The sequence below is a fragment of the Culicoides brevitarsis genome, chromosome 1 (assembly GCF_036172545.1).
Source record: "Culicoides brevitarsis isolate CSIRO-B50_1 chromosome 1, AGI_CSIRO_Cbre_v1, whole genome shotgun sequence".
Taxonomy (NCBI): domain Eukaryota; kingdom Metazoa; phylum Arthropoda; class Insecta; order Diptera; family Ceratopogonidae; genus Culicoides; species Culicoides brevitarsis.
The window spans coordinates 2,885,071-2,897,577 of record NC_087085.1 but is presented as its reverse complement, the minus strand read 5'-3'; the positions used below and the strand labels follow the sequence as shown (position 1 = coordinate 2,897,577).

The following is a 12,507-nucleotide window of genomic DNA, read 5'->3' as shown; positions in this document are numbered from 1 at the left end:
TACTTACCTGACAGTTCACTTTCATTCGTCTCACTCAGTCACTATGGATTTCGCATGCCATTCAGTTACGAGCCTCAGATCATGCCTTCGGGAGTGCTTCTTGCAGTACGTTGGAAGCGATTACCGTGCCACAAGTGTTCGAATAGTCCTGATATCGTTCGGTGCGACTTTTCAAATTGACTTTTCATTAATTTATCTGTGAAATTAATTACATTTTTGTACCGCAACCGCGTCTAAATGGCATTGGGAACTGACAAAACGAGTGCAAAGCCAAAAACAACGGAGAACCAAGTGAAAAATGACGTAAAAACGCAAGCGACAGCGGCAAATGCTGCCGCAACACAACTCGAAACAAATAGTGACAACAAATGTGCGAAGAAAAAAGGTCAGAATCGATGTAATTCACACAAAACTCCTCTCGAACGGGCCCAAAAAGGTCCTCGGATGTCATATTTTACGGAATTTTTGGGTCAACCTTTTCCATTACCGGCAAAAATGCATAATTCAAGTTGGGTGCCATGCGTTTTTTGTCTCGTTACGTAACGCACGGAACGAAAATGTACCACAAAAGTGTTTCTCGTCGTTTTCCGTGTGTCGTGCGGAGACTCGTTTCTCGTTCACGTTGTGCGACAAAGACTTTTTACATCATGCTCGAGTTGTAAAAACTCCAAAAACTCGAAATTTACCATTTTTTTACCCCAAAATTTACATAACTCGCACACCTTCGCCGCTGTAATTTCGTGAACAAAAAAAAATGTTTACTTGCAATCATGGTGAAATTGTGCGATAATTAGAAGATGCAACAAAACACACGAAGAAAAGATAACAAAAAAAAAACATCGAAAAAATCTCAAGGAAGTAAAATTTTTCTGTCTGCGTGCTGATAAAAATGTGTAAATTTTACGATTTTTTTTTATTGATTCGAACGAAAAGTGATAATCGGGCTGTTGCTTAGCATGAAATCCCATCAAAATGCATGAAAACATGTGATTAGCTCGAAATTTTGTATCACAAATAAAATAAAATAATTTTTTTTTGTGTCGTGTGACGCAAACGCGGAAATTCAACTCTTTGACAACAACAAAGAAGTTTCTCAAGAGAGATAATGATCGGATTTTTTTTGTGTTGTATTGAAAATGAAAAACGGGGACAAATCAAATGCGAAGCGAGTAATTTGCCGGCAATTTGCATGTCGTCGGTTTCGCTTGTCGCTTCGGTAAATATTTTAATTTAGAATGGAAAAATAGGTTGATGCAAGTTTTTATTTTATTTAAAAAAATTTAAAATCACAAATTTAAAAATATTTCAAAAAAAAATAGGAAATTGAATTTTATTTTTAAATTTTAAAAAAATTAATTTAATTTAAAAAATTAATTTTAAAAAAAAAAAATTATTTTAACAATAAAAAAAATAATAATTTTTTTACGAAATTAGAACAAAAAATAATCCTAAAAAAATTATTTAATATTTATTTTTTAAATTGAAAAAATTAAATTGAAAAATTAATTAATTACCTAAGTTTTAATTTTTAGAGTTTTAAATAATTTAATTTTTTATAGAATTTTAATTAAATTTTAAATCACAAAAAAATATTTTTTTTTAAAATATTAAGACATAAAACTGAAGTAAAATTTTAAAGTTCTTTAAAAATAAAAAAAAATATTCAGCTTTAAAAATTTTGATTTTTACATAAAATGACAAAATTAGTTAAAATTATTTAAAGTTTTTTTTAAAATTTAATTTATTTTATTTTTTTTATAATTAATTTTTTTTTAATAATTTGAATAAAATGTTGAATTAAAAAATAATTTAAATTATTAAAAACTTTAAATTAAATTTAATTTTTTTTTAGAATTTTAATTATAAATTTTATTTCACAAAAAAATATTTTTTAAATTATTTAGACATAAAACTGAAGAAAAATTTTTAAGCTCTTCAAAAAGAATTTTTTAACTTTAAAACTTCAAAAAAAAAAAAAAAAATTAACAAAATTATTTATTAAAAATAAATTAAAATTATTAATATAATTTTTTAAAATTAAAATTTATATAAATTTATTTTCTTTTTTATTTTAAAAAATTCTTTTAAAGAAGAAAATTATTTTTTAAATAAAAAAATAAACACTTGAACCTGTCTAAAACTAAAAAAAAAATACAATGAAAAAAAAATCCAATTAGAAACACCTGCAAATTACTCTCTTCACCCTCTAAGCAAATTAAAATGTAAAAAAGTGCAATAACCGTTCTTGAACTTTATTTAGCGAAAAGATATTGATTGTCCCCTGCAATGCAAAATGCTAAGACAAAACAACCGGATTGAATTGATTGAATTTCTATTGTGCCGTTGTGTGAGAATTTGCTCACTTTTCGTATCTGCGAATGAGTGATGATGATGAGTGAAGTGCACTTTTGTTTTTATTATTAGAATTTTAATTGAAAAATAATTGTTTATTTATATTTATTTAATTGCTCGCATGACTGATGACATTTAGTGTTATTTTTTGCGTGGTCTTTGACCTCAGGTGTGATATTTTTTTTGTTTTAAATAAATTTTTAATGACTGAAAAAAATTTAAAAATTTAAATATAAATTTAAAAAATTAATTAACTATTTTAAATTAATAAAAATTAAAATATTTTTGATAAAAAAAATTATTTAAAAAAAAATAATTTTAAAATTAAAAAAATACAAAATTAAAAAAAAATTTTTAAGGAATTTTTATCAAAAAATGCATGAGAAATTAATTAAAACTGCAAATAAATTTAAATTTTTTTTTTAATTTTTTAAAAAATAATTTCTCGATGAAAATTTAAAATTCTCGTTAATTGACAAGAAAATTATTTAAAAAATTTTTCTACGGAAGAAATTTCCTCAAGAATTTCGTGTTAATCGATCGAATTATCGCCAAATACCTCAAAATTCTTTCTATTAATACCCACAACTCGAACAACTGCAATTCTTACCTCGAAACCGCGTCCCATCTCATTAAATCAAATCTTTACATCGCATTACGTCTTAATAGACGTTCATTTATCTCTTAAATCAACATAATTTTACATAGAAACATTTTTCAATTCATTCACTTTCAAGCGAGAAATTTAGAAAAAGAGACCAACGCGACGCTTCCTTCAATTTGAAAACTTTTCAACAAATTATTTGTTGTCAATGGTCTCGAAAGCGGCGAATGTGTTGTAATGTAATTCTAATTTTAGCTTCCCATAGGAGAGACTTGCACACAAACTTGAACTTGCTCGTACCGACGACGACGATACGAAATTTTTCTATCGATTTATTGACGCAAAATTTTTACTTTTTTTTCTCGCACGTGAGCGACATAAAATTTATGGGATTTTGACACAACGTCAATCAATCTAACGGGGAAATTATGAAAATGTTGGCGTTTATTTAGTCAATATTGGAAATTAAGTCGATAGGATTTTTTTTTTCATTTTTTAAAGTTTTTTGCCCCTTGTTTGAAATAATAAAAAAATTGAATAGAAAAAAAATTAAATAAAATAAAATATTTTTTCTAATTTCTTTTAATATTTTTTTTAACTAAAAAATATATAAAAAATTAATTAAAATTATTTCAATATTTATTTATATAAAAAATTTATTTAATTAAATTTAAAATTTTTAAAAATAAATTAATTAATTTAAAAACATTAATTAAATTAAATATTAAAAAATAAAAAATTTTTTAAAATAAAAAATTAATTTTTCTTCAAAAAAAAAAAAAAAATTATTTTAAAATTTATTATTTTAATTAATTTAATTTTTTTATTTATCAATTTTTATTTTTTAATTAATATATTTTATTTTGATTTTTTTTTTCATTAAAAATTATATTTATTTTTTAAATAATTAAATTTAATTTAGAATAAAAAGCATTAATAAATTTTCAATGCTTTTAAAATAACTTCAACAGAAGTCATTGCAACACTTTTTACCGTAAAAGAATTTATTTATCTCACAAAGAGGTGATAATTTCCGTTTTTTCATTCTCTTCTTATTCTAATCGCATTTTAAGTTGCTCAAAAGTTCAAATATTTGCTTTTGTTCTGATTCCAAAGTTCTCGAGTGTATGTGTGATGTCGGATGATGATATATCTTTGTTGTGTAAATAATTTTTTTCTTCTAAAATAACTCACACGTTGTTCATGAATATCAAAAATGGGCATCCTATGAACTAAATTTTTGCCAAGAATTCACATGTGATGACATCCGATGGGCGCCAAAGTCTCGTGTCTCTAAAAACAGAATAATAATAAAAAAAAATTATAAATAAAAAAAAATAATTTTTAAAAATAATTCTGAATAAAAAAATTAATTAAAAAATATTTAAAATATTTAAAAAAAATTTAAAATTTTAATTAAAATAAAAAAAAAAATAATAAGTATAATAAACATATTTAATTAAATAAAAATTTTTAAAATAATTAAAAGAAATTAAAAAATTAATAAATAAAAAAATTATTTTAAAAAAAAAATTATAATAATAAAATTTTGAAAATTAAAAAAATTAAATTGAAAATAAAAATAAATTAATTTTAAAAATTTTAAAACAAATTTAAAATAAAATAAATTTTTAAAAATAATAAATTAAATAAAATAATACAAAAAAAAAAAAATAAATTAATTAAATATTTTTTAAATAAAAAAAATTTAAATAAAAAATTAAAAAAATAAATAAAAAAAATAAAAAAATAAAAAAAAATTAAAAAAAAAATAGATTAACAATTTTTTTTCTCTCTTTTTTCAGTGAACAACGGCAACAACAAGAAACCCAAACCAAAGTCTGAGCAACTAACAAACGGACACGTTCAAAATGGTCACGCCACAAAGGAAGGCAGTTCGGATTCGGAGACAGCGGAAAATGCCACGGAAAACGTCGAAAAAACCGAAACAGACGAAGTCTTGGAAATCCTCCAAGATGTCGGTTTCAACGTGCAAATTTTGAGTCCTGGCGTCGAACCGCTCACAATTCAGGTTTCCAGCATGGAGCTCGTGCAAGAAATCCATCAACTGCTCATGGATCGCGAAGATACGTGTCATCGCACGTGTTTCTCGTTGCAGCTAAACGGAGTAACGCTCGACAATTTCGCCGAACTGAAAAATATCGAAGGATTGAAGGAAGGTTCCGTCATTAAAGTCGTCGAAGAGCCTTACACGATGCGCGAAGCTCGAATTCACGTGCGTCACGTTCGCGATTTGCTAAAATCTTTGGATCCCGCCGACGCTTTCAACGGAGTCGATTGCAGTAGCTTAAGTTTCTTGCACACAATCACGCAAGGCGACATTTTGGAGAAGAAAAAAAGTCGCCCGGATAGCGTGGATTGCACGCCGCCCGAATTTATCATGCCGGGAGCGAAGGAACGTCCTTTGCAACCGCTTCAGCCAAATTTGAAGAACCAAAAAGGACCGCAAGCGTTAAAAGTGTTGACGACATCTGCGTGGAATCCTCCCCCAGGACCCCGAAAACTCCATGGCGACTTGATGTATTTGTATGTCGTGACGGCGGAAGATAAGCGTTATCACATTTCGGCGTGCCCACGTGGTTTTTACATCAATCAGTCGTCGGATGAGGTTTTCAACCCGAAACCCGATAGTCCGAGTCATTTGTGCCATTCACTGATCGACCTTTTGTCGCAAGTCTCGCCAACTTTCCGTCGTGTCTTCTCGCAAATGCAGAAAAAACGCACGCAACGTCACCCCTTTGAGCGGGTTGCGACTCCGTATCAAATTTATACGTGGACTGCGCCGCAACTCGAACATACTTTGGATGCGATTCGGGCGGAAGATACGTTTTCGTCGAAATTAGGATATGAGGAACATATTCCGGGACAAACAAGGGATTGGAATGAGGAGTTGCAAACAACGAGAGAGCTTCCGAGGAAAACTTTGCCTGAACGTCTTTTGAGGGAACGTGCAATTTTTAAGGTAAGTTTATTTTTCTTTTTTTTATCCTTAAAAAATTTAATTTAAAGAAATTTTTAAAAATTCGTTTTTAACATTTTTTATCCATTAAAAAAAAATAATAATAAATATGTAAAAATAAATCAAAAAAATAGAAAAAAATTAATTAGAAAATTTTTGAATTTTTAGAAAAGATTTAAGAATTATTTTTAAATTTATTTTTTAATTTTTTGATCAATTATTTTTAAGATTTTTTTTAATTTTTTTTTTTTTTTTGAAAAAGGAAAAATAATAATTTATTTTGTGTCATAAAATTTAATTTTCTTTGACGATATTTTTTTTATTTTTAAGAGAAATCGAACTAACTTTTTAGACTAACATTTTTTACCTTCAGAAAAAAATTTTAGAATTTTTATTCAAAAAAAAAAAAAAAAATTTTTTTTTTTGAATATTTAAAATTAAAATTACTAAATAAATTTATTATTAATTATTTTTTTAAAAACATTTTAATTTTTTATAATTTTTTAAAAAAGTACAAATTTATTTTGTCTCGAAAAATTTAATTTTTTGATAATTTTTTTTTTTGAATTTTAAAGTTTTTTTGATAATACTTTTGATTTTTTTTTATTTTCTTTAAAATTTAGAGTTTTTCAAAAATGTTTCAAAAATTATTTTTTTTTTCATTTTTATTTTTTTTTAGTCTTCTAAAATTCATTTTATTTTTTTATTATTTATTTTTTTAAACTTCTTTAAAATTTAAACATTTTTTCACATTTAAATTAAAAATTAATTTTGTTTAGTTAATTTTCATTATTTAATTTTTAATTTCTTATGAACAAGGAATTTTCAATTTTTAAATTTTTTTTTTTATTGTTAAACATTTTCGGAAATTTTTATGCAAGTGAAAATAATTATTTTTTTTAATAATAAATTTCTTGCTTGAAATTTTTTATTTTTTAATTTCCTAAAAAAAATTTAATATTTTAGATTAAAATAATTTACATTTCAAAAAATTAACTAAATTAAATTATTAATTAAATTTATTAAATTTAATAAAATTTAAAAATATGAAAAAAAATTACAAAATATTTTTTTTAAATTTTTTTTATAATTTTAATTAATTTTAATGATAATTTAAGAATTTTTTTAACTAAACATTTTTTTTTTCCATTTCAGGTTCACAGCGATTTCGTCACTGCCGCAACTCGCGGCGCAATGGCTGTCGTCGATGGCAACGTAATGGCCATCAATCCCGGCGAAGATGCCAAAATGCAAATGTTCATCTGGAACAACATCTTTTTCTCCCTCGGCTTCGACGTTCGCGATCACTACAAAGATCTCGGAGGCGACGCAGCTGCTTTTGTCGCTCCTCGCAACGATTTGCACGGCGTTCGCGTTTACAGCGCAATCGACATCGAAGGTTTATACACCCTTGGGACTGTCGTGATCGATTATCGCGGATATCGTGTCACAGCTCAGAGCATTATTCCGGGAATTCTCGAACGCGAACAGGAACAATCTGTCGTTTATGGCTCGATCGACTTTGGAAAAACGGTTTTAAGTCATCCGAAGTATTTGGAGTTGTTGAATAAAGCTGGCGGTCATTTGAGAATTTTACCGCATTCGGTTTTGAATGACAAAGGAGAAAATATTGAACTTTGTTCGTCCGTGGAATGCAAAGGAATCATCGGAAATGACGGGCGTTACTACATTTTGGATTTATTGCGGACTTTCCCGCCAGATGTGAACTTTTTAGAGCTCGAGGGCGAAGAAAGAAGTGAAATTAGCAAAGCAAAAGGCTTCCCAATTGTCCATAAACACAAATTGAGTTGCTTGCGACAAGAATTGCTCGAAGCTTTCATCGAAGATCGGTACATGATGTTCTTGCGGCATGCAGCGTTCGGCTTGCAACGTTACAACGAGACGAAAAAAAGTCAAGATGGCGACGCGAAAAAGCTCGAAGCCATCGAGGAGGGCAAAGAAAAGGAAAGTAACAACAATTTGGACGTCGAAAAGCAGGAAAAAGACGAAAAACCTTCGAGTGACATCGAAAAAAAAATTATCGATGCCATGTCGAGCAATTCTCAACACGCTGCTGACTCGAAAGATATCATCAAGAAGGCATGTCATGTCGCCGGATCATTAAAAGAAGCCGAATTTGACATAAAATTCAATCCGGATGTCTTTTCGCCCGGCATTCGTCACGTCGAAAACGACGGGGAACCCAATTCTCTCGCTCGCCAAAAGCAACTCGTCAAAGATGCTGCCGATTTCTTGCTTACCCATCAAATTCCGATGCTCGTACAAGAACTTTCGGATCATTCGTCGGCTCCGATGGAAGGCGCGACACTCGTCGATGCGATGCACACACGCGGAATCAACGTTCGTTACTTGGGCGTCGTCGCCAAAGCCCTCGAGGAACGCAAAGAGCTCCGTTACTTGCACACAATTGCCGTTAGCGAGCTAATTTCTCGCGCTGCCAAACACATTTTTGCCATTTACATGCAAAATAACGACATGATGACGATGGCGACGGCAATCAGTCATTTTTTGAACTGTTTCATCACATCGGGGCCTCTTGCGCCTCCCCCGCCAGGCATTGAAGAGCTCCTCAAAACGAACAAACGTCGTTCCAACAAGAAATCCAACGGCAAAAATGGCAAAAATTCCGAAACGCCCAAGGATAGCAACAAATCCGAGCAAAATTGGACCTCGATGACGCACAAATCGCTGTGGCAACAAATCAAAAAGGAAGCAAAATCTTATTGGAACTTTGAACTCTGTTGCGATTCGATCGATTCGGCAGTCGAAAAGTACAGAATCCAACGTGTCAGTTTACTGCGGTCGTTTGCACTCAAAAATGGGGTGCAAATTCAGTTGCGCGAATATAATTTCGAGTCGAAGAATAAACCCACCTTCAATGAGGACGACATTATCAACGTTTTTCCCGTCGTGAAACACATTAATCCACGTGCCTCGGATGCTTTCAACTTTTATACCACGGGACAGAATAAAATTCAGCAGGGATTCTTCAAAGATGGCTACGAGTTAATTAGCGAAGCACTGAATTTGTTGAATAATGTCTATGGAGCGATGCATCCGGAGAATTCGCAATGCTTGCGGATGTTGGCGAGACTCAGTTATATCATGGGCGATGCGCAGGAAGCACTTGCCATTCAGCAACGGGCGGTTTTGATGAGTGAACGAGTGAATGGTATCGATCATCAGTATACGATTACGGAATATGTAAGAAATTTTTTTATTTTTATTTAAAAAAATATTTTTTTTTTGTCTCAAAAAAATTTTTTTTTTTTTTTGAAATATTATTTTTTAACATAAAAAATTTTAATTTTAATAAAAAAAAAATTTAAAATTCAAAAAAATCATAAAATGAAAATTTTTACAGATTTAAAAAAAAATTAAAAATAAATTCAAAATAATAAATCAAAAACAATTCAAACACTTAAAAATTTATTTACTAAAAATAATAGAAATTTTGAAAAAATATTTGAAACTAAAAAAAAATAACTTGCAAAAAATTTAAAAAAATAAAATTTAAATATTGAATTTTTTTAAATACAAAAATTTTAAAAATCCTGAAAAAATTTCTGATTTTGAAAATTTAAAATATTTCAAAATAAATTAGAAAAAAATTAAAAGAAAAAAAAATAAAAAAAATTTTTTTTTTTTAATATAAAAAAATTAATTTTTTTTTTTAAAAAAATAATTTAAAAATATAAAATTAAAATAATTTTTGAAAATTTCTTAAATTTTAAAATAAAAAAAAAATTACAAAAAATTTTTCGAAAAAGTTAAATCTAAAAAATTTTAAAAAAAAAAAAAATTGAAAAATTCGCATTTTTTAAATTAAAATATTTCAAAAATTTTTTAATACCAAAATAAAAGAAAAAATTAAATTAATTTCTAAAAATTTATGAATTTTTAAATTAAAAATAATTTTTTGAACAAAGGATTTAAACAAATTAAAAGAAAAATAAATAATTTATTAAAATTAAAATTTTTTAAATTAAAATATTTTTTGAGATAAAAAAAAATAAAATGTTAAAGCTCTTATTTTACCTTTTTTAAATTTTATTAATTTTTTTTATTAAATTTTAGGCCCATCTCGCTTTATACTGCTTCGCCAATGGACAAATTACAACTGCCTTAAAACTTTTGTATCGTGCACGGTATTTGGCAACTATCGTTTGTGGCGAGAATCATCCCGAAATCGCTTTGATGGATGTAAGTTTCTATTTTTTTTTAATTTTTCAAAGAAATATTATTTTTTTTTTAAATTTCAGAGCAACATAGCTTTAATTCTACACGCTGTCAGTGAATACGAACTCGCTCTGCGTTTCTTGGAGCATGCATTAGAGTTAAATATCGAGTTTTATGGCAAGAAATCCATGAAAGTCGGCTTGAGTTATCATTTAGTTGCGAGAACGCAAAGTTGCATGGGCGATTTCCGTTCCGCGTTGAATAATGAGAAGGAAACTTATGGTATTTATAAGCAATTGGTGAGTTTTTTCAAAAATTTTCTTTAAAAAAATTATTTTTAAATTTTAAATTTTTTTGTAGTTTGGGGAGAAACACGAAAAAACTCTCGAGTCGTCGGAGTGTTTGAGACACTTGACACAACAAGCCGTCGTTATGCAGAAAAAGATGAATGACATTTACTCAAACAACAAATTGACACTTCCGCCAATTCACATTCAGCCGCCATCGATGGGTTCGGTGCTCGATATGCTGAACCAAATTAATGGAATTATTTTCGTACAAATCAGGTGAGATTTTTTTTATTTGAAAATTTAATTAATTTTTTTTTATTTAAATTTTTGTCAAAAAAATATTTTAAAAAAATATTTTATTAAATTTCTAAAATTTAATTTTTTTTATTTTAATTTAATTTATTTTTTGTCAAAAAAATATTTTATTAAATTTCTAAAATTTAATTTTTTTATTTTAATTTATTTTGTTTTTGATTTTAACATTAAGTGACGTTTATTTTTATATTTTTAAAAATTATTTAAATTGAATTAATAAATTTAATTAAACTATTTAAATATTTATTTTTTTAATTTAATTTAATTTATTTTTTTTTTTGAATTTAAAATTTAATTATTTCTTTTTAAATTATTTTTTTATTAATTTTAATTAATTTGCTTAATTCTTTTTATCAAAAAAATATTTAAATTGAGAAATTTAAATTAAATTAAATGAGATTTATTTTTATATTTTTTATAAATTAAATTAAATTAAAATTGATTAATTTAATTATTTTAAATATTTATTTTTTTGCTAAAAAATTTTTAAATTCATAAAATTTTATTTAATTAAATATTTAATTAATTATTAATTATTTCATTATTTTAAAAAATTAATTTAATTAAAATTAATTAATTATAAAATTAAATTAATTTTATTTTTTTAACGAAATTAAATTTTTTTAATAAAAATAATTTTTTTTCACAGTCCAAAGGATATTGTCAACTTAAAGAACGAAATTGAACGTCGCGCAAAGGAAGGCGAAGGAAATGCCGAAGACGAGTCCGCCACGAACACATCATCAAGTAATACACAGGCTGTTGATCAACAGGCTACCTCTTCTAGTTGAAACACCAAAAATATAAGAGATGCTTAGCGCTTGCTCGCAAGTCATTCACTTCGACTTGGATCGCAATTTAAATCGTTCTTCCGATCCCATTGAATGACAAGTCACGCATCTTGCAATAAAAAAATATATTATTACTGAAATATTAATTTAGCGTTAATATTAAAAAAAATACTTTTTATCAATTATCGGTTGACATAATTTTTGAACAACTTAGGAGCTTTTCATTTGAAAAAATTAATAAATTCAGAGCTAGAACAAAAAATATCAAAAAAATTAGAAATGCAATAAAAGGGTGCTTTAGAAAAAAATATCGCGAAAATTATCGGTCAATTAAAAAATCGAAAGAAACTCAAAAATTGTCCCATATTGGGCACCAAAGGCAGCTTAATTCAGAAAAAAATAAAAAAAATATCAACCCTCAAGCAAGGAGTTTCTTCAAAATATGCATAACATGTTTTTACTATAAAAAAATTATTATTATCAAAAAAATTACAACAACAACTATATACAATAAAAATAAACTGTAGTGATTATAGGTAGAGAATGAAAGAAAAATAAATCGTAGAGAGGAGAATAAAATAGTTACGCTCAAATAAAAATTAGTTTGTAGATTTTTTTTGCCATATAATTTTTTTTTCGTAGATTTGTAAGTTACGATAAATAGGACACATGAATGAATTGTTTCAACATTTTTTAGTCGTTAAGATTTTTTTTCTCTAAAATGATCACAAATTTTTTAACGGGTCGAAAAAAAAAATTACGGAAAAAATTTAAAAATGATGGCTTACAGATTTTTTGTCTTTCTTAAAGTTGCTCCAAATTAATTTTTTTTAAATGAAAATAAATTAATTTTTTTTAAATTAATTTTTTTTAAATTAATTTTTTTTTTATAAAAAAATAAAACTTTAAGAATTAAAAAAAATGAATTTGAAAAAAAATATAATTTGAATTTTTAAAAATTAAAAAAAAAAATTT

At 26.6% G+C, this 12,507-nt stretch overlaps 1 protein-coding gene across 1 annotated transcript; it reads left to right on the top strand.

Annotated features, from left to right (window-relative positions):
- The first annotated feature begins 137 nt into the window (after window positions 1-137).
- LOC134827803 (clustered mitochondria protein homolog) lies at window positions 138-12,312 on the top strand. Its single transcript, XM_063840639.1, has 7 exons — window positions 138-385; window positions 4,762-5,939; window positions 7,092-9,161; window positions 10,035-10,160; window positions 10,220-10,435; window positions 10,497-10,702; window positions 11,391-12,312. The coding sequence occupies exons 1-7, from the start codon at window positions 238-240 to the stop codon at window positions 11,530-11,532; spliced, it is 4,086 nt and encodes a 1,361-aa protein (XP_063696709.1). The 5' UTR covers window positions 138-237; the 3' UTR covers window positions 11,533-12,312.
- The last annotated feature ends 195 nt before the right edge of the window (window positions 12,313-12,507 follow it).